The sequence below is a fragment of the Pelodiscus sinensis genome, unplaced genomic scaffold, assembly GCF_049634645.1.
Source record: "Pelodiscus sinensis isolate JC-2024 unplaced genomic scaffold, ASM4963464v1 ctg142, whole genome shotgun sequence".
Lineage (NCBI taxonomy): Eukaryota > Metazoa > Chordata > Testudines > Trionychidae > Pelodiscus > Pelodiscus sinensis.
Genome location: NW_027465831.1, coordinates 60,188 through 81,807, shown reverse-complemented (window position 1 = coordinate 81,807; position 21,620 = coordinate 60,188). Strand labels below are relative to the sequence as shown.

The 21,620-nt window shown below is 67.6% G+C and overlaps 1 protein-coding gene across 2 annotated transcripts; it reads right to left on the bottom strand.

Moving 5' to 3' along the window:
* Positions 1 to 2,119: 2,119 nt before the first annotated feature.
* Positions 2,120 to 21,045, bottom strand: LOC142823529 (uncharacterized). 2 transcript variants are annotated; one of them, XM_075914654.1, is made up of 9 exons: positions 20,172 to 21,045; positions 18,231 to 18,323; positions 9,635 to 9,748; positions 8,745 to 8,825; positions 7,767 to 7,970; positions 6,678 to 6,785; positions 4,508 to 4,585; positions 3,175 to 3,207; positions 2,120 to 2,388 (listed from the first exon to the last, which is right to left on the bottom strand). In XM_075914654.1, exons 1-8 carry the CDS (start codon positions 20,467 to 20,469, stop codon positions 3,200 to 3,202), a joined length of 984 nt encoding a protein of 327 aa, XP_075770769.1. In that variant the 5' UTR covers positions 20,470 to 21,045; the 3' UTR covers positions 2,120 to 2,388; positions 3,175 to 3,199. The 2 variants fall into 2 exon arrangements, with proteins under 2 accessions (XP_075770769.1, XP_075770770.1); XM_075914655.1 differs by lacking the exon at positions 20,172 to 21,045 and adding an exon at positions 18,690 to 18,901.
* Positions 21,046 to 21,620: the final 575 nt, after the last annotated feature.

Below are 21,620 nucleotides of genomic sequence, written 5' to 3'. Positions count from 1 at the left end.
CGGGGGGGGGGCTGTCAAGGGGAGGTAGATCCCGGACACAGCGGGGGGGGGGAGGCTGTCAAGGGGAGGTAGATCCCGGACACAGCCGGGGGGGGGGCTGTCAAGGGGAGGTAGATCCCGGACACAGCCGGGGGGGGGGCTGTCAAGGGGAGGTAGATCCCGGACACAGCCGGGGGGGGGCTGTCAAGGGGAGGTAGATCCTGGACACAGCCGGGGGGGGCTGTCAAGGGGAGGTAGATCCCGGACACAGCCGGGGGGGGCTGTCAAGGGGAGGTAGATCCCGGACACAGCCGGGGGGCGGGGCTGTCAAGGGGAGGTAGATCCCGGACACAGCGGGGAGGGGGCTGTCAAGGGGAGGTAGATCCCGGACACACCGGGGGGGGGCTGTCAAGGGGAGGTAGATCCCGGACACAGCGGGGGGGGGGAGGCTGTCAAGGGGAGGTAGATCCTGGACACAGCCGGGTGGGGCTGTCAAGGGGAGGTAGATCCCGGATACAGCCGGGGGGGGCTGTCAAGGGGAGGTAGATCCCGGACACAGCGGGGGGGGGGGCTGTCAAGGGGAGGTAGATCCCGGACACAGCGGGGGGGGGGGGAGGCTGTCAAGGGGAGGTAGATCCCGGACACAGCCGGGGGGGGGGCTGTCAAGGGGAGGTAGATCCCGGACACAGCCGGGGTGGGGGCTGTCAAGGGGAGGTAGATCCTGGACACAGCCGGGGGGGGGCTGTCAAGGGGAGGTAGATCCCGGACACAGCGGGGAGGGGGCTGTCAAGGGGAGGTAGATCCCGGACACAGCCGGGGGGGGGCTGTCAAGGGGAGGTAGATCCCGGACACAGCGGGGGGGGGGCTGTCAAGGGGAGGTAGATCCTGGACACAGCCGGGGGGGGCTGTCAAGGGGAGGTAGATCCCGGACACAGCGGGGGGGGGGGCTGTCAAGGGGAGGTAGATCCTGGACACAGCCGGGGGGGGGGCTGTCAAGGGGAGGTAGATCCCGGACACAGCGGGGGGGGGGCTGTCAAGGGGAGGTAGATCCCGGACACAGCGGGGGGGGGGCTGTCAAGGGGAGGTAGATCCCGGACACAGCCGGGGGGGGCTGTCAAGGGGAGGTAGATCCCGGACACAGCGGGGGGGGGGCTGTCAAGGGGAGGTAGATCCTGGACACAGCCGGGGGGGGCTGTCAAGGGGAGGTAGATCCTGGACACAGCCGGGGGGGGCTGTCAAGGGGAGGTAGATCCCAGACACAGCCGGGGGGGGGGCTGTCAAGGGGAGGTAGATCCTGGACACAGCCGGGGGGGGGAGCGCTCCGTTTTCCCGCTCCCCTCCCCTCGTAGCTTTAGTCCATCACGTCCCACTGCGCTCCACGGGCCGAGCCGCCGCCGCCCCCCCAGCTCGGCTGATCCTTCCCTCCGGCCTCTTGTCTCACCAGCGCCGGGGGGAGCTCGGACCTGCCGCGCCCCGCGCCCCGCGCCCCGCGCCCCGCCTCCTCCTGCTCCAGGGGTTTGCCCAGGGCGGGCAGCTGCACCGCGCCCGCCCCCCAGGACCTCCGGAGCCGCTGGCGGCAGAGTCCTCGTGCCGGGAGCCCGCCCCCCCTTCACACCGGAGCGGTGCGCACCGCTGCAGACCAAGGGGAGTCGGGGCCTAGAGCCGGCCCTGGGCAGGTCCTGGTCTGGGGCTGCCGGATCCGTTAGCTCCGGGGGGGGGGTCGCCCCTTGTTGGCCAGTGTCCCCCCCTGTTGCTGTCTTGTGTCGGGGAGGCTGAACGGGGCACTGTGGGGGCTGGACGTGCTGGCCCAGGGCCCGGGGGGGGTGTCATTGGCTCCTTCCCCTCTCAGCAGGATAAATGCAGAAGTGGGGTCCCCAGAAGCCCCCAAACCTTCTCTCCCCAGGCTGTGGCATGAACCCCCCCCAAATCTGACCCACCTCGACTTGAAGGATAAAAACCGGCCGCCACCCCCAAGAGCTCAGAGAAAGGCAGGGAGCGCTCGCTTGGGAAATCTCCCCCTAAGGAAAGCCGAGGACACAAGAGTTAACCAGGCCAGGCTCAGGCAGGGAAGGGAGAGAACTTCTGACTGTCGGGGCCTCGGGGTCTCTGCCCCCCGGAGCAGTGAGAACAGACTCCCCCGGCCGGGCGAATCCGGAGGGTTTATTGCTTCTCAGAGTCACAGCACAGCAGGGACGCGAGGTGGCTACAGCAGCCAGGGCCAGGCAGCCCCAGCCCTCGGGGTGGGGGGTCCATCGCCCTGGGCCCTCGCCCTCCGCTTAGGTTGCTCTCTTCAAGAGTTGCTGTTTGGCGCTAAGCAGGCTGCAGCGAGGGGGAGTCCAGAGCCCGGCGGGAGACTCAGTCGGGATCCTCCGCGGGCGCCGGGCCGACAGCTCCGTCACACGTCAGGAGCTAGGCAGGGAGAGGCAGGGTCAGGCGGGCAGGGCCAGTCCCGATTTATGGCTCACGGGTGCTCAGGGTGGGGTGGGGCCTGAGCCAGACACGCCCCCACCATCCCAGAGACACCCTGCCTGGGACCTGCCTTTGTGGGCGAACAGGGGTTGGCTCCCCAGCCGGCAGGTCAGAGGGGCAGGGTCTGGGGGACTCTGGAAAGGGCCCCCACAGCTCTCCCTGCACCTCCCCATGTTCAGTCCCCCCTCACTTCCCCTGGGCGCTGGGGTCTCACCCTGGTTGCTGCCTGGAGGGGGAAGGAGAAGGGGGGGTTAGAGTCTCTGGCCCTGCCCCCCCCCCGGTCCCTCGTGGCAGCATCCCCCTGCCCCAGGGCGGGTGTGAGGCTGCCCCAGGCGAGTGGCTGCACTTAGCCCTGAGGTGTGGGGCAATGCAGGGAGCTGGCGGAAGTCGGGGGGTTACATGTGGGGCTGGTACCGGCTCCCTGGGTAAGACCCTGCACCGCCCCCTGCCTGGGCACACGGGAGTGGGGCTTTCAGAAGCAACTTGGGGACTCGGGAGCCCAAAACCCCAGTAAATCAGTGGGGCTGAGGCTCCTGAGTCCCCCCCTTTCTCGGAGTAGGACACGTCCCACCAGCCCCTGGCACAAGGCCAGGAGCCAGGCTAGACACAAGCCAGACACCCCCATGGCCACAGCCGGCCAGATGCAGCCGAGGGGCGGGGGGCAGACGGCTGGGCCCCAGGGGCACAGCGAGCGGCACAGAAATGGGGGGATGACTCAGCTCTCACCTGCGGCTTGTCCGTGCCGGCGTCTCTACTTCCCTGCGGAGGGAGACAAGGCAGAGCCATGAGCGCGGCGGCTCCCGGGGCAGGACCTGGCTCCAGGGGACAGCTCAGGGCCCTGGAAGCTGCGCAGCCGCTCGGCTCTTTAGTGAGCCCTGCCCAGAGGCTCAGAGGCCCACGCGGGCAGGGAGCTCAGCTGGCCGGCTGGCAGAGGAGGGGGGGGGGGCTGAGTAGCTCCAGACCAAGAGCTGTGAGAACAGCGAAAGAGGGGAGGAGGAATATGTCAGGGCAGGGGAGCTGTAGGGGGGTTTGGGGAACCTCCCCCCCGCAGCGTTTCAGGGGCCGGGTGCAAAGGGAGCCGTGCTCAGTGCCATCCCCAGGGCGCAGGGACCCGGGGGCAGGCCCAGGTGCCGTGGGGCAGACAGCAAAGCCCGTCCAGCCATCCTGCCTGGGGGGTCCTGTCCGCGGGGCTGGGCCCGGCTCCCCGCTCTGAGCCCTGCGACCGGGCCCAGCGGGGAGGGAAAAGAGCCTGAAGCCGGAGCCAGGGGGGGGCTGAACCCCAGTGAGCAGGGATCGCGCTGGGAGCAGCAAGTCAGCCCCTGGGACGGGAACTCGGCCCTCGCCCGGCTGAACCGCACAGACGTCAAACGCCTCCACCAGGAAGGGCCCCGAGAGGGAGAGGAAACGCTGGGGAGTCTCCCTGGGCCTGCAACTTCTCCCGGGGGCCCTGGGCCGGTGCCGGGGGGTCGCTGGGGGATCAGGCCCTGGGCCGGTGCTGGGGGGTCACTGGGGGATCAGGCCCTGGGCCGGTGCCGGGGGGTCGCTGGGGGCTCAGGCCCTGGGCCGGTGCTGGGGGGTCACTGGGGGATCAGGCCCTGGGCCGGTGCTGGGGGGTCACTGGGGGATCAGGCCCTGGGCCGGTGCCGGGGGGTCGCTGGGGGATCAGGCCCTGGGCCGGTGCCGGGTGGTCACTGGGGGATCAGGCCCTGGGACGGTGCCGGGGGGTCGCCGGGGGCAGAGCTCGGTGGGAAGGGACCCGCCAGGGCCCTGCCCCTCTGGCACCTGCAGCCGCTTTGCTGCGAAAAAGGGGTTTGGGAAAACCTGCTCTCGTGGGGGGGTGGAACCAGGCACAGCAGCTCCCCTCCCCCAGCCACCAGCCTCCTGAGCCCCCCACACCCAGCCCATGGGCACCACCCCCTCGGTCCGGTCCCACATTCACACCAGCCCACCCCTGCGCACCCCATCCCCTGGGAGTCCCTCTGACCCTCTGCTAGCCCTGCCCGCAGCCCCCTGCACAGCCGGTGCCCCACTCAGCCCCCCCCGAAGGCCCCGCACTCACCCCCGCTCTGGCTGAGCTCACACCCGGTGCTTGTGTCACCGTCCCCTTTGCGCTTGTCCTGGAAGAGTTTGCAGATCCCTGCGTGGAGAATGCAGGGGGGGTCAGGGGGGGGAAGCGCAACGGGAATTGCAGCCGGCAAGGGGTGTGGGGGGAACAAGGAAGGTTTCTCCAGGCACGTTCCCAAGAAGAGGGGGTCAGAGGGGGGGCCCCCACTGGAGGAGGGAGGTGACCTAGTGACAGGTGATGGGGGGAAGCTGAAGCACTCGATGCTTCTCTGCCTCTGTCTTCACGGACAAGGTCACCCCCAGACTAATGCGCTAGGCAAGGCAATACAGGCAGTCCCCGGGTTACATGGATCCGACTTACATTGGATCCCTACTTACAAACAGGGTGAGGCAACCCCACACTAGCTGCTTCCCCCCAGCAGACCAGGGAGACGTGAAGCTAGCGCCCCACCCAGCAGACCAGGGAGACGCGGAGCGGCTTTTCTCAGCAGACACCTCAGCTTGAGACTAAAGGACTGAGGGAAGTGAGGTGTGGGAGAATAAAACTGAGCTCTGGAGAAATGTTTGGCTAGAGTTTCCCCTACAATATGTACCAGTTCCGACTTACATACAAATTCAAATTAAGAACAAACCTACAGTCCCTATCTTGTACGTAACCCGGGGACTGCCTGTAGGGGAAGGAGATGAACAGCCCTCGGCGGGGAAAGAACAGGGTGGGGACTATTTAGAAAAGCTAAACACACACAGATCCATGGGCCCGGATTTAATGCACCCGAGGGGGCTGGGGACTGGCCAGTGTCATTGAGGAGCCTTTGGCCGTTAGCTTTGAAAAGTCGCGGCGATCGGGAGAGACCCCGGATGGCTGGAAACAGGCAAATGTGGCGCCGGCTTCAGAAAGGGCAGAAGGACGATCCAGGGAACGACAGACCCGTCAGCCTCACAGTCCTGGAGAAACCATGGAGGGGCCCTCGAGGAATCCAGTGTGAGGCACGTGGCGGAGGGGAAAGTGACCAGGAACAGTCACAGGGATTCACCCAGGGCAGGTCCTGCCTGACCGATCTGATTAGCGTCTGTGCTGAGGTGCCTGGCTCTGTGGCCGTGGGACAGTCGGGGGCTGTGACAGACCTCGACTTTAGCCAGGCTTGTGCTACGTCTCCCACAATATTCCTGCCAGCGAGTGAAGGGAATGTGGATGGAGAAATGGACGGTGAGATGGGTAGGGAGCTGGCTAGGCCGGGCCCAGCAGGTCGTGATCAACGGCTCCATGTCAGGCTGGGGGTCGGTTTCTAGCGGAGCCCCAGGGATCAGTTCTAGGGCCGGTTTTGTTCAACATCTGTGACGTAGTGGGGGTACCTGGCTGGTTTCTATGCTGCTGGCTCTGGGGGAACCCCCACTGGCTGCCGTGGGTACCACGACCCAGCAAAACAGGATGAGTCACTATGCAAACCAGTGGCCAGACACCCCCCATGGAGAGGAACAAAGGAAGGGGGATGCTGCCTTGGCTGGGGGGCAGGGCTGGAAGTTAGTGAGTTGGTTGCTGGCTGTCGGAGGGCATGGAGGAGAGCCTAGGAGAAGGGGCTGGAGTTTAGGGGCCCAGTCTCCCCCATCTCAAGGGGGCCTGAGGCATCCTAGCCCAGTTCCTGTGACCAGATTACATCTGTGCTGCGCTGTGCTGGAGGAGCAATAAACCACCCTCAATTCCACTGGCTGGTGCAGTCTGTTTGTGCCATTTCGGGGTGCAGGAGACGGGGAACCCCCAACGCGCCGTCACAACATCTTCATTAACGGCCTGGCTGAGGGGATGAGTTGCACCCTCAGCACGTTTGCGGCTGACACTGAGCCAGGGGGAGGGTAGAGACGCTGGGGGGCAGGGAAGGGCCCAGAGTGACCTGGACAGATTAGAGGATCAGGCCACAAGAAATCGGATGAGGTTGAACAAGGACAAGTGCAGAGTCCTGCCGTGGGCGGAGGAATCCCAGGCATCGGGGGAGCAGGGGGAGAGGCGTCAGGAAGCTGCAGCAGGCCCCGTTTTGCCTGAGCCGCCAGCACCCTGCCCCCACACACTCTGCTCTGTCGGGGGGGGGGCACAGAGGGAGCGGCCCAGCCCCAAAGGGCCGTGTCCCTGGTCCAGCTGCGCCCCCCCCCTCCCGGGGCCCCGCCCTCACCTGTGCTCTCCAGAGCATCCAGGAAGAGCTCCAAGTCTTCAGAGGTCCAGCCGATCCCCCCGGCTCCGCGCTGCTCCAGCAAGCGCTGGGCCTCGGCCTTGCGATTCGCTGAAGGGAGACGGGGGGGGGGGCTTAGAGCCACCAGCACCAGGCCCCCATGTCCCTTCCCCCCTTCCCGCGCTGCCCCCAATTCACCAGCGTCGCCCCCTGCACCGCCCGGGCCATGGGCCCAGTCCCAGGACAGGACCCTCCCGCCGGCAGGGAACCCGGCCCAGCCTGGAGTCCCGAGACCAGCTGCTCATGGGCCCCGCCCACTCTCCCACTGGGCCCCGCCCCTTTTCCCACCGGGCCCCGCCCCCCAGCAGCCATTGAACACTGATTGGAGAGAAAGTTGGAGGGCAGGTCCGGACCTTCTCCTCCCCCAGCCCCTGGCTCCCCACCCCCCTCCCCTCAGCACTGCCCTCCCCAGGCACAGGAGCTGGTTACGGCCACTAATGCCCAAGCAATCAAAACCCTGCCCGGCCTGCCCCCCCCCCCCCCGACTGCGCATTTAGTGTGTGGGCAGGGGCCCCATGGTCCTGTCTGTGCCCGGAGACCTGCCACCCCCCGTGTGGTCACTGCCCCCCTCCCCCAGAGCCAGGGAGAGACCCCAGGAGTCCTGGCTCCCAGCCCCTGCTCTAACCACTGGCCCCCACTCCCCTCCCAGAGCCAGGGAGACCCCAGGAGTCCTGGCTCCCAGCCCCTGCTCTAAACACTGGCCCCCACCCCCCTCCCAGAGCCAGGGAGAGACCCCAGGAGTCCTGGCTCCCAGCCCCCCTGCTCTAACCACTGGCCCCCACTCCCCTCCCAGAGCCAGGGAGACCCCAGGGTCCCGCTCCCACCCGGCACGGCCCTGCCCTCACCCCAGTGTTTTGCTCCCCAAGCCCCAGGGCTGTGGGCGCCATTTCTGGGAGCTATTTGGGCTGGTCCCCCCGGGGGGGCTCTGGGCCGGGGGCAGTTTGCCCCAAGCGGCAGCTCAGGCCGGGGGATGCGGGTCCCAGGCTCCGTCTGCCACTTCCCTGTCCCCCCCCCACCCCCGCCTGCTCTCACCCCCGCTCTGGCCGACCCGCTCCCACAGCTCCTCCAGGGTGAGCTCGCGGCTCAGGGACTTCAGGATGGAGGCGGCAGCCTTCAGGGTGGCCTCGTCCGGCAGCGTGAAGATGAACTGGACGTCGGGGTCCGGCCCCCCGCGCTGCTCCGCCCCCCCCGCCCCGTCGGCAGAGCCCCGGTACAGAAAGGCCAGATTGAACGTCACTGGAGAGAGACGGGGGGGGGTCAGAGTCACCGGCTTCGGGACCCCACGCCCCTTCTCCCCGTACCCCGTGCACCTCCCCCAGATACTCACAGCTGGCAGGGCCGTGAATGCTGAGCCCCCCCCCCCCCGCGAATTAGAGGAAGGACACAGGAGTCCCTCTCCCGGTCCCCCTGCTCTAATCACTGGGCCCCACTTCCCTCCCAGAGCCAGGGAGACCCCAGGGTCCCGCTCCCACCCGGCACAGCCCTGCCCTCACCCCAGGGTTTTGCTCCCCAGGCCCCAGGGCTGTGGGCGCCATTTCTGGGAGCTATTTGGGCTGGTCCCCCCGGGGAATGAGCCGGTCCTGCCAGTGAGGGGATGGGGCCAGGCACGGGCGGGTTCAGCAGGGTGGGGGGGGGCCCTCTCCCCAGCACGAGGGGCCCACACACCAGAGCGGGGGGGAGAGTCCAGCAGCGCGGGGGGGAGGATGCCCTCGCCCCACGGCCCCCACCCGGCTAGAACTGGGAGGGACTGAGCGGCACCAAGCCCAGGGCCTGGGAATGGGCGGGGGCAGGAGTTGGGGCTTTACAGCCCAGGGGATGGGGGGCTGCTTAGAAGGGCCCCGTGATGCAGGGGGACACTGGGGCGTCTCCCCCAGGCCTGGATCCAGGTGGGGGGGGGGCCTGGGGACACATCCCAGGCTGGAGGAGAAGGACCAGGCAGAGCTGGGGCCCAGTGAGCACAGACCCCCCCCCCCCGGGTCCCGCGCCCCCCGCTCAGGCAGCGCTGCTCACAGGTCTCCCTCACAGTGCTCTCCGGGTTCTGGACCTCTCGATCCGCAGGGAGCCGGTACAGAGACCCCGGCTTGAGCGTCACTGGAGAGAGAGGGGGGGTCAGAGTCACCGGATCCGGGACCCCACGTCCCTTCCCCCCGCAGCCCACATGCCCCCCCCCCGCGCTGCCCCCACTCTCCGGTGTAGGCCCCCTGCAGCGCCAGGGCCAAGTGGTTGCCAGCGCCAGATGCTCGCCGGATCCCCCCCTCCCATCCAGCCCTGGCTCCCCACCCCCCTCCCCCCAGCGCTGCCCTGGCCAGGCACAGGGGTGGGAGCTGGTCATGGCCATTAACACCCTGCCCAGCCTGTCCCCCACCACTCACCTGTGTATTTACTGGGGGTCAGGGGCCCCACGACCCTTCCTGGGCCCTGCCACCCGCATGCTGGACACCTGCCCCCCGTGCAGCCAGGGAACAACCCCAGGAGTCCTGGCTCCCACCCCCCCTGCTCTAACCACTGGGCCCCACTCCCCTCCCAGAGCCAGGGAGACCCCAGGGTCCCGCTCCCTCCCGGCACTGCCCTCACCCCAGTGTTTTGCTCCCGAGGTCTCAGGGCTGTGGGCGCCATTTCTGGGAGCTATTTGGGCTGGTCCCCCCTGGGCTGGGCCTCCAGGTGAGAAGAGACCCCCCCCCCACTTTGGGAGAGGGGGGAGCAGCGGCTTGCTGGGATGGGCTTCTGCGGCCAGGCAGTGCGCCCACAGCTGGGGGGGGGGGCAGTGACATCAGGCAGCAGAGCACAGCCCCTGCCCGCACACTCGCTGCCCCATCGGGGGGGGGGGGGCTGGGAAAGCCACAAAGGGCCACGTCCCTGTTCCAGCTGCCCGCCCCCCCCCCCCCCGGCCCGGCCCTCACCCGACTCTCGGCTGGCGCACTCGGACTGCAGGACCCAGGTCTCCTCCGCGCTGCTCCAAGAGGCCAGTTGCTCCGGGGCGGCCGCCAGCTCCAGGTGGGACGAGCCCAGGTACACTGCGGAGAGACGGGGAGTCAGCGCCGCCGGGGACCCCCCCCGCTACCCCCCCCCGCTACTCACAGGTGGGACGAGCCCAGGTACACTGCGGAGAGACGGGGAGTCAGCGCCGCCGGGGACCCCCCCTGCCTCCCCCCCCGCTACTCACAGGTGGGACGAGCCCAGGTACACTGCGGAGAGACGGGGAGTCAGCGCTGCCGGGGACCCCCCCTGCCTCCCCCCCCGCTACTCACAGGTGGGACGAGCCCAGGTACACTGCGGAGAGACGGGGAGTCAGCGCCGCCGGGGACCCCCCCCCGCTACCCCCCCCGCTACTCACAGGTGGGACGAGCCCAGGTACACTGCGGAGAGACGGGGAGTCAGCGCCGCCGGGGACCCCCCCGCTACCCCCCCCCGCTACTCACAGGTGGGACGAGCCCAGGTACACTGCGGAGAGACGGGGAGTGAGCGCCACCGGGGACCCCCCCGCTACCCCCCCCCGCTACTCACAGGTGGGACGAGCCCAGGTACACTGCGGAGAGACGGGGAGTCAGCGCCGCCGGGGACCCCCCCGCTACCCCCCCCGCTACTCACAGGTGGGACGAGCCCAGGTACACTGCGGAGAGACGGGGAGTCAGCGCCGCCGGGGACCCCCCCTGCATCCCCCCCGCTACTCACAGGTGGGACGAGCCCAGGTACACTGCGGAGAGACGGGGAGTCAGCGCCGCCGGGGACCCCCCCTGCCTCCCCCCCGCTACTCACAGGTGGGACGAGCCCAGGTACACTGCGGAGAGACGGGGAGTCAGCGCCGCCGGGGACCCCCCCTGCATCCCCCCCCCGCTACTCACAGGTGGGACGAGCCCAGGTACACTGCGGAGAGACGGGGAGTCAGCGCCGCCGGGGACCCCCCCGCTACCCCCCCCCGCTACTCACAGGTGGGACGAGCCCAGGTACACTGCGGAGAGACGGGGAGTCAGCGCCGCCGGGGACCCCCCCTGCATCCCCCCCCCGCTACTCACAGGTGGGACGAGCCCAGGTACACTGCGGAGAGACGGGGAGTCAGCGCCGCCGGGGACCCCCCCTGCATCCCCCCCGCTACTCACAGGTGGGACGAGCCCAGGTACACTGCGGAGAGACGGGGAGTCAGCGCCGCCGGGGACCCCCCCTGCATCCCCCTGTGACGGCACGTTGGGGGTTCCCCGTCTCCTGCACCCCGAAATGGCACAAACAGACTGCACCAGCCAGTGGAATTGAGGGTGGTTTATTGCTCCTCCAGCACAGCGCAGCACAGATGTAGTCTGGTTACAGGAACTGGGCTAGGATGCCTCAGGCCCCCTTGAGATGGGGGAGACTGGGCCCCTAAACTCCAGCCCCTTCCCCTAGGCTCTCCTCCATGCCCTCCGACAGCCAGCAACCAACTCACTAACTTCCAGCCCTGCCCCCCAGCCAAGGCAGCATCCCCCTTCCTTTGTTCCTCTCCATGGGGGGTGTCTGGCCACTGGTTTGCATAGTGACTCATCCTGTTTTGCTGGGTCGTGGTACCCACGGCAGCCAGTGGGGGTTCCCCCAGAGCCAGCAGCATAGAAACCAGCCAGGTACCCCCACTACGTCACACCCCCCCCCCCCGCTACTCACAGGTGGGACGAGCCCAGGTACACTGCGGAGAGACGGGGAGTCAGCGCCGCCGGGGACCCCCCCTGCATCCCCCCCCGCTACTCACAGGTGGGACGAGCCCAGGTACACTGCGGAGAGACGGGGAGTCAGCGCCGCCGGGGAACCCCCTGCATCCCCCCCCCGCTACTCACAGGTGGGACGAGCCCAGGTACACTGCGGAGAGACGGGGAGTCAGCGCCGCCGGGGAACCCCCTGCATCCCCCCCCCCGCTACTCACAGGTGGGACGAGCCCAGGTACACTGCGGAGAGACGGGGAGTCAGCGCCGCCGGGACCCCCCCGCTACCCCCCCCCGCTACTCACAGGTGGGACGAGCCCAGGTACACTGCGGAGAGACGGGGAGTCAGCACCGCCGGGGACCCCCCCCCACCACCTCGCCTCCCCCCCCCCGCTACTCACAGGTGGGACGAGCCCAGGTACACTGCGGAGAGACGGGGAGTCAGCGCCGCCGGGGACCCCCCCTGCATCCCCCCCCCGCTACTCACAGGTGGGACGAGCCCAGGTACACTGCGGAGAGACGGGGAGTCAGCGCCGCCGGGGACCCCCCCTGCATCCCCCCCCGCTACTCACAGGTGGGACGAGCCCAGGTACACTGCGGAGAGACGGGGAGTCAGCGCCACCGGGGACCCCCCCTGCATCCCCCCCCCGCTACTCACAGGTGGGACGAGCCCAGGTACACTGCGGAGAGACGGGGAGTCAGCGCCGCCGGGGACCCCCCCCGCTACCCCCCCCCCCGCTACTCACAGGTGGGACGAGCCCAGGTACACTGCGGAGAGACGGGGAGTCAGCGCCGCCGGGGACCCCCCCTGCATCCCCCCCCCGCTACTCACAGGTGGGACGAGCCCAGGTACACTGCGGAGAGACGGGGAGTCAGCGCCGCCGGGGACCCCCCCGCTACCCCTCCCGCTACTCACAGGTGGGACGAGCCCAGGTACACTGCGGAGAGACGGGGAGTCAGCGCCGCCGGGGACCCCCCCCGCTACCCCCCCCCGCTACTCACAGGTGGGACGAGCCCAGGTACACTGCGGAGAGACGGGGAGTCAGCGCCGCCGGGGACCCCCCCTGCACCCCCCCCGCTACTCACAGGTGGGACGAGCCCAGGTACACTGCGGAGAGACGGGGAGTCAGCGCCGCCGGGGACCCCCCCTGCATCCCCCCCCCGCTACTCACAGGTGGGACGAGCCCAGGTACACTGCGGAGAGTCGGGGAGTCAGCGCCGCCGGGGACCCCCCCTGCATCCCCCTGTGACGGCACGTTGGGGGTTCCCCGTCTCCTGCACCCCGAAATGGCACAAACAGACTGCACCAGCCAGTGGAATTGAGGGTGGTTTATTGCTCCTCCAGCACAGCGCAGCACAGATGTAGTCTGGTTACAGGAACTGGGCTAGGATGCCTCAGGCCCCCTTGAGATGGGGGAGACTGGGCCCCTAAACTCCAGCCCCTTCCCCTAGGCTCTCCTCCATGCCCTCCGACAGCCAGCAACCAACTCACTAACTTCCAGCCCTGCCCCCCAGCCAAGGCAGCATCCCCCTTCCTTTGTTCCTCTCCATGGGGGGTGTCTGGCCACTGGTTTGCATAGTGACTCATCCTGTTTTGCTGGGTCGTGGTACCCACGGCAGCCAGTGGGGGTTCCCCCAGAGCCAGCAGCATAGAAACCAGCCAGGTACCCCCACTACGTCACACCCCCCCCCCCGCTACTCACAGGTGGGACGAGCCCAGGTACACTGCGGAGAGACGGGGAGTCAGCGCCGCCGGGGACCCCCCCTGCACCCCCCCCCGCTACTCACAGGTGGGACGAGCCCAGGTACACTGCGGAGAGACGGGGAGTCAGCGCCGCCGGGGACCCCCCCTGCACCCCCCCCGCTACTCACAGGTGGGACGAGCCCAGGTACACTGCGGAGAGACGGGGAGTCAGCGCCGCCGGGGACCCCCCCTGCACCCCCCCCGCTACTCACAGGTGGGACGAGCCCAGGTACACTGCGGAGAGACGGGGAGTCAGCGCCGCCGGGGACCCCCCCTGCATCCCCCCCCCGCTACTCACAGGTGGGACGAGCCCAGGTACACTGCGGAGAGACGGGGAGTCAGCGCCGCCGGGGACCCCCCCTGCATCCCCCTGTGACGGCACGTTGGGGGTTCCCCGTCTCCTGCACCCCGAAATGGCACAAACAGACTGCACCAGCCAGTGGAATTGAGGGTGGTTTATTGCTCCTCCAGCACAGCGCAGCACAGATGTAGTCTGGTTACAGGAACTGGGCTAGGATGCCTCAGGCCCCCTTGAGATGGGGGAGACTGGGCCCCTAAACTCCAGCCCCTTCCCCTAGGCTCTCCTCCATGCCCTCCGACAGCCAGCAACCAACTCACTAACTTCCAGCCCTGCCCCCCAGCCAAGGCAGCATCCCCCTTCCTTTGTTCCTCTCCATGGGGGGTGTCTGGCCACTGGTTTGCATAGTGACTCATCCTGTTTTGCTGGGTCGTGGTACCCACGGCAGCCAGTGGGGGTTCCCCCAGAGCCAGCAGCATAGAAACCAGCCAGGTACCCCCACTACGTCACACCCCCCCCCCCCCGCTACTCACAGGTGGGACGAGCCCAGGTACACTGCGGAGAGACGGGGAGTCAGCGCCGCCGGGGACCCCCCCTGCACCCCCCCCGCTACTCACAGGTGGGACGAGCCCAGGTACACTGCGGAGAGACGGGGAGTCAGCGCCGCCGGGGACCCCCCCTGCACCTCTCCCGCTACTCACAGGTGGGACGAGCCCAGGTACACTGCGGAGAGACGGGGAGTCAGCGCCGCCGGGGACCCCCCCTGCACCTCTCCCGCTACTCACAGGTGGGACGAGCCCAGGTACACTGCGGAGAGACGGGGAGTCAGCGCCGCCGGGACCCCCCCGCTACCCCCCCCCGCTACTCACAGGTGGGACAAGCCCAGGTACACTGCGGAGAGACGGGGAGTCAGCACCGCCGGGGACCCCCCCCCCCAGCACCTCGCCTCCCCCCCCCCCGCTACTCACAGGTGGGACGAGCCCAGGTACACTGCGGAGAGACGGGGAGTCAGCGCCGCCGGGGACCCCCCCTGCATCCCCCCCCCGCTACTCACAGGTGGGACGAGCCCAGGTACACTGCGGAGAGACGGGGAGTCAGCGCCGCCGGGGACCCCCCCTGCATCCCCCCCCCGCTACTCACAGGTGGGACAAGCCCAGGTACAGTGCGGAGAGACGGGGAGTCAGCGCCGCCGGGGACCCCCCCCCGCTACCCCCCCCCGCTACTCACAGGTGGGACGAGCCCAGGTACACTGCGGAGAGACGGGGAGTCAGCGCCGCCGGGGACCCCCCCGCTACCCCCCCCGCTACTCACAGGTGGGACGAGCCCAGGTACACTGCGGAGAGACGGGGAGTCAGCGCCGCCGGGGACCCCCCCTGCATCCCCCCCCCCGCTACTCACAGGTGGGACGAGCCCAGGTACACTGCGGAGAGACGGGGAGTCAGCGCCGCCGGGGACCCCCCCTGCATCCCCCCCCGCTACTCACAGGTGGGACGAGCCCAGGTACACTGCGGAGAGACGGGGAGTCAGCGCCGCCGGGGACCCCCCCGCTACCCCCCCCCGCTACTCACAGGTGGGACGAGCCCAGGTACACTGCGGAGAGACGGGGAGTCAGCGCCGCCGGGGACCCCCCCGCTACCCCCCCCCCCGCTACTCACAGGTGGGACGAGCCCAGGTACACTGCGAAGAGACGGGGAGTCAGCGCCGCCGGGGACCCCCCCTGCATCCCCCCCCCGCTACTCACAGGTGGGACGAGCCCAGGTACACTGCGGAGAGACGGGGAGTCAGCGCCGCCGGGGACCCCCCCGCTACCCCCCCGCTACTCACAGGTGGGACGAGCCCAGGTACACTGCGGAGAGACGGGGAGTCAGCGCCGCCGGGGACCCCCCCGCTACCCCCCCCGCTACTCACAGGTGGGACGAGCCCAGGTACACTGCGGAGAGACGGGGAGTCAGCGCCACCGGGGACCCCCCCTGCATCCCCCCCCCGCTACTCACAGGTGGGACGAGCCCAGGTACACTGCGGAGAGACGGGGAGTCAGCGCCGCCGGGGACCCCCCCTGCATCCCCCCCCCGCTACTCACAGGTGGGACGAGCCCAGGTACACTGCGGAGAGACGGGGAGTCAGCGCCGCCGGGGACCCCCCCTGCATCCCCCCCCCGCTACTCACAGGTGGGACAAGCCCAGGTACACTGCGGAGAGACGGGGAGTCAGCGCCGCCGGGGACCCCCCCCTGCATCCCCCTGTGACGGCACGTTGGGGGTTCCCCGTCTCCTGCACCCCGAAATGGCACAAACAGACTGCACCAGCCAGTGGAATTGAGGGTGGTTTATTGCTCCTCCAGCACAGCGCAGCACAGATGTAGTCTGGTTACAGGAACTGGGCTAGGATGCCTCAGGCCCCCTTGAGATGGGGGAGACTGGGCCCCTAAACTCCAGCCCCTTCCCCTAGGCTCTCCTCCATGCCCTCCGACAGCCAGCAACCAACTCACTAACTTCCAGCCCTGCCCCCCAGCCAAGGCAGCATCCCCCTTCCTTTGTTCCTCTCCATGGGGGGTGTCTGGCCACTGGTTTGCATAGTGACTCATCCTGTTTTGCTGGGTCGTGGTACCCACGGCAGCCAGTGGGGGTTCCCCCAGAGCCAGCAGCATAGAAACCAGCCAGGTACCCCCACTACGTCACACACCCCCCCCCCCCGCTACTCACAGGTGGGACGAGCCCAGGTACACTGCGGAGAGACGGGGAGTCAGCGCCGCCGGGGACCCCCCCTGCACCCCCCCCCGCTACTCACAGGTGGGACGAGCCCAGGTACACTGCGGAGAGACGGGGAGTCAGCGCCGCCGGGGACCCCCCCTGCATCCCCCCCCGCTACTCACAGGTGGGACGAGCCCAGGTACACTGCGGAGAGACGGGGAGTCAGCGCCGCCGGGGACCCCCCCTGCATCCCCCCCCGCTACTCACAGGTGGGATGAGCCCAGGTACACTGCGGAGAGACGGGGAGTCAGCGCCGCCGGGGACCCCCCCTGCATCCCCCCCCGCTACTCACAGGTGGGACGAGCCCAGGTACACTGCGGAGAGACGGGGAGTCAGCGCCGCCGGGGACCCCCCCGCTACCCCCCCCCGCTACTCACAGGTGGGACGAGCCCAGGTACACTGCGGAGAGACGGGGAGTCAGCGCCGCCGGGGACCCCCCCGCTACCCCCCCCCGCTACTCACAGGTGGGACGAGCCCAGGTACACTGCGGAGAGACGGGGAGTCAGCGCCGCCGGGGACCCCCCCTGCATCCCCCCCCCGCTACTCACAGGTGGGACGAGCCCAGGTACACTGCGGAGAGACGGGGAGTCAGCGCCGCCGGGGACCCCCCCTGCATCCCCCCCCCGCTACTCACAGGTGGGACGAGCCCAGGTACACTGCGGAGAGACGGGGAGTCAGCGCCGCCGGGGACCCCCCCGCTACCCCCCCCCGCTACTCACAGGTGGGACGAGCCCAGGTACACTGCGGAGAGACGGGGAGTCAGCGCCGCCGGGGACCCCCCCTGCATCCCCCCCCCGCTACTCACAGGTGGGACGAGCCCAGGTACACTGCGGAGAGACGGGGAGTCAGCGCCGCCGGGGACCCCCCCTGCATCCCCCCCGCTACTCACAGGTGGGACGAGCCCAGGTACACTGCGGAGAGACGGGGAGTCAGCGCCGCCGGGGACCCCCCCTGCATCCCCCTGTGACGGCACGTTGGGGGTTCCCCGTCTCCTGCACCCCGAAATGGCACAAACAGACTGCACCAGCCAGTGGAATTGAGGGTGGTTTATTGCTCCTCCAGCACAGCGCAGCACAGATGTAGTCTGGTTACAGGAACTGGGCTAGGATGCCTCAGGCCCCCTTGAGATGGGGGAGACTGGGCCCCTAAACTCCAGCCCCTTCCCCTAGGCTCTCCTCCATGCCCTCCGACAGCCAGCAACCAACTCACTAACTTCCAGCCCTGCCCCCCAGCCAAGGCAGCATCCCCCTTCCTTTGTTCCTCTCCATGGGGGGTGTCTGGCCACTGGTTTGCATAGTGACTCATCCTGTTTTGCTGGGTCCTGGTACCCACGGCAGCCAGTGGGGGTTCCCCCAGAGCCAGCAGCATAGAAACCAGCCAGGTACCCCCACTACGTCACACCCCCCCCCCCCGCTACTCACAGGTGGGACGAGCCCAGGTACACTGCGGAGAGACGGGGAGTCAGCGCCGCCGGGGACCCCCCCTGCACCCCCCCCGCTACTCACAGGTGGGACGAGCCCAGGTACACTGCGGAGAGACGGGGAGTCAGCGCCGCCGGGGACCCCCCCTGCACCCCCCCCGCTACTCACAGGTGGGACGAGCCCAGGTACACTGCGGAGAGACGGGGAGTCAGCGCCGCCGGGGACCCCCCCTGCATCCCCCCCCCGCTACTCACAGGTGGGACGAGCCCAGGTACACTGCGGAGAGACGGGGAGTCAGCGCCGCCGGGACCCCCCCGCTACCCCCCCCCCCGCTACTCACAGGTGGGACAAGCCCAGGTACACTGCGGAGAGACGGGGAGTCAGCACCGCCGGGGACCCCCCCCCAGCACCTCGCCTCCCCCCCCCGCTACTCACAGGTGGGACGAGCCCAGGTACACTGCGGAGAGACGGGGAGTCAGCGCCGCCGGGGACCCCCCCTGCATCCCCCCCCCGCTACTCACAGGTGGGACGAGCCCAGGTACACTGCGGAGAGACGGGGAGTCAGCGCCGCCGGGGACCCCCCCCCAGCGCCTCCCCTCCCCCCCCCCCCCGCTACTCACAGGTGGCGTTCGGTGCCAGCAGGGACAGGACGAGGTTGTTCTTGTTGTCGTTACCGATGATGCTGCCGGTGATCAGGCCGCTGTTGCTGACGTCTGCAGGGAAGGGAGAAGAGCTTGGAACCTCACGGGATCCCCCCCGCCAGCTCCCCGCCCGCTCTAACCACTGGCCCCCACTCCCCTCCTAGAGCCAGGGGAGAACCTAGGCATCCTGGCTCCTAGCCACTCCCCCCCCGCTCTAACCACTGGTCCCCACTCCCCTCCCCGAACCGGCAGAGAACCCAGGCATCCTGGCTCCCAGCCGCTCCCTCCCCCCCCCACCCCCCCGCTTTAACCACTAGCCACCACTCCCTTCCCAGGCCAGAGAGAGACCCCAGGAGTCCTGGCTCCCAGCCTGCCCCGCTCCCCCCGCTCAGAACCCCCTTATTCCCCCTCCTCCTGCCACCCCCCAACTCCTCCTACTTTGCCCCATCTCTGCACAGATGCTCTCGTCCCAGCTGCACCCTAAGACGAGCGGCTCCACCGTTTATAGCGGCCCTGCCCGACCCACGGGGCGGGCGCTGGGTGGGGCGATCGCCCTCACCGGCCGGGGCAGCCCCACAACGACTTCCTCAGGGCAGTGCCCCCTGCCCGCCCGGGAGAGCTCCCCCGCCCCACGGACCTGCCGCCCCCTCCGCTGAGCATGGAGCCAGGCACACGGGGGGGGGGGGGGCTGAGGAAAGTGGGGGCAGGTAGCCTGGGAGAAAGGAGGGAACGTATCAGAGAGTCACAAGCGGCCCCAGTTCCTCCTGAGTCTGCACAATGCACCAATGGGTGTGTGTGTGTGTGTGTGTGTGTGTGTGTGTCTGCACGATGCACCAATGGGTGTGTGTGTGCACAATGCAGCAATGTGTGTGTGTGTGTGTGTGTACAATGCAGCAATGGGTGTGTGTGTGTGTGTGTGTGTGTGTGTGTGTGTCTGCACGATGCACCAATGGGTGTGTGTGTGCACAATGCAGCAATGTGTGTGTGTGTGTGTGTGCAATGCAGCAATGGGTGTGTGTGTGTGTGTGTGTGTGTGTGCAATGCAGCAATGGGTGTGTGTGTGTGTGTGTGCGCACAATGCAGCAATGGGTGTGTGTGTGTGTGTGTGTGTGTGTGTCTGCACGATGCACCAATGGGTGTGTGTGTGTGTGTGCACAATGCAGCAATGTGTGTGTGTGTGTGTACAATGCAGCAATGGGTGTGTGTGTGTGTGTGTGTGTGTGCAATGCAGCAATGTGTGTGTGTGTGTCTGTGTGTGTGTCTGCACGATGCACCAATGGGTGTGTGTGTGTGTGTGTGCACAATGCAGCAATGGGTGTGTGTGTGTGTGTGTCTGCACGATGCACCAATGGGTGTGTGTGTGTGTGTGTGTGTGTGTGTGCGTGTGCGCGCGCACAATGCACCAATGGGTGTGTGTGTGTGTGTGTGTGTGTGTGTGTGTGTGTGTGTGAGACCCTGTGATTCACACCTGCTCTCTCTTGCCCTCCAGGCCCCTTGCAGGGGCGACCACTGGGGCTGGGTGGAAAGTCTTAGAAAGACTTTGTCCATGAAACCGGCATGTGCTAAGCAGTGACTCAGGGAACAGGTGTGGGGGGAGCGAGCCGGCCTCCCCCCTCCCCTAAGAACCAGGCCTGACTGCTCATCAGCTCCGCGCAGCACTTCATGGTGCTGCCCCCACCGGCGAGGCAGATCGGAATGGTTATCTGCATTTTACTGATGGGGAAACTGAGGCAGGGTATGATTGAATGACTTGCCCTAGGTCCTGTTAGCTTCCCTTGTTTGCCTTGGTTTTGAGGGGCCATGGAAGGACAGTTCAATGGTCACCCCAGCCCATCTCGTTTTCCCACCATTCAGGCCTCCTTCCAAATCCAGCTCTGCTGGGGTCCCCCTGCTGCTCCCCAACTCTTCAGACCTTCTCACCCTTCTTCCACGTAGGGGACCCTGGAGACCCCAGAGCGACAGTGCTGTGCTCCGAGGTCCCGAGGCGAGGTACCCGCTCTCCTGTGTCCAGCAGCAGCCGCTCCTCGTCCCCAGGTGGCCCCAGGCATTGCAGATGCAGGACCGTGGGGACAAAAGGCACCAGCTGGGGGCCACTCAAGCAAGTGGCAATGGCTGAGGCCCTGGGGGTTCCACCTCTAGCCCCACAGCACTTCCCGTGACGCGCTGTCCTGCGCAGTCTGCCCTTGCGAGGAGGCAAGGCGAGTGCCTCTGTGTCCATGGCGTGCCTGACGCTGGCGAGGTAGAGCCCGAGGAGAGCAGACCGGTTGCTTATGACGGTGGAGGCAAAGATGCTCTCCACTGCAGAGTCCAGAGTGGGGACGTCAGAATCAGGAGGGCTGAGCAGCACCCGGTGAGGAAGGTGGAAGTAGGGAAAAGTGTAGCTAGTCCGTCAGCATTTCTTGTTTTCGTTGTTTGGGGACTTGGAGCTAATGGCTGAGCTGGTGAACTGTTCCCTTTTCCTCTTTTGTAACCAAGCCTTCGGCCCAGGGACTCTCCCTGAGTATCTAGATCAATGGGGGATCCTTCCCTCTAGCCACTGTGCTACGCTTGCAACCGTGGCTTGGTTCTGATAATACAGGGTTGTTCCTTTTTTCTAATTAACCACGATTGGTAGCTTTTTGTGTCCATCTGTGTGTGGCTGCCTGCCTGAGGCCGCTTGCTTTTCTCTCTCCTCTCTCAAGCTCTTTTGGGGACACAGAGCTGGGGTGCCCCGAGGGTTGGTTTCTAGTGTGCACCCCAATTGTGGGTTTAAACCACGTGATGGTGGCAGCAGGTCCCCTGACATCTGGTATTGGGATTTCGGCAGGTTGTGGGGTGCTCCTGTGGGCCCCCAATTTCTGCAGTCATCATGTCAAAGTGGGGCAGAGCCCTGATAGGGGCTCCTGGAGGAGGGGCAGGTCTGGGGCTGCCGGATTTGTTAGCTCCTCGGAGGGGGTGTCTCCCCCTTCTTGGCCAGCATCCCCTCCTGTTGCTGTCTCATGTCCCGGGATGGGGTCGGGGTACCGAGGCCGGAGCACTGTGGGGGGCTGGTCGTGCCTGCCCAGGGCCGGGGGGTGCGGACGACTCAGAAGGGGCCGCGCTCCAGGGGCCAGGAGAGCAGGAGGTGACAGTGAAACTCAGGCAGGTCCCCGTGTCCCTCGGCAGAGACGTCTCACTCCCGTGTGGTCGTTTCAGTGGGAAGCTCCTGATCACGTTGTGTCGGGTCCTTGTAGCCCGGCAGTGGGTCTGGAGCCTTGTTGTGTTCAGCCCTTCGACCGGGAACCTTTGTGCCCTTTCCTGGGGACCCAGCGACTTCGCCGGACGCCTCTTGGCATCGAAACCTTGGATCCCGGAGACTTCGTGCCCCTTTTGCTTCCTTGACTGGCCTGT

What these genes read in the sequence shown, in the direction of transcription:
- LOC142823529 (XM_075914654.1), bottom strand. Translation starts at nt 20,469, where the DNA reads ATGGACACAGAGGCACTCGCCTTGCCTCCTCGCAAGGGCAGACTGCGC. An exon ending in GTCCCCTACGTGGAAGAAGG is followed by an intron (nt 18,324 to 20,171) that starts GTGAGAAGGTCT and finishes CCTTCCCTGCAG; the next exon opens with ACGTCAGCAACAGCGGCCTG. An exon ending in GGATGCTCTGGAGAGCACAG is followed by an intron (nt 4,586 to 6,677) that starts GTGAGGGCGGGG and finishes TTCTCCACGCAG; the next exon opens with GGATCTGCAAACTCTTCCAG.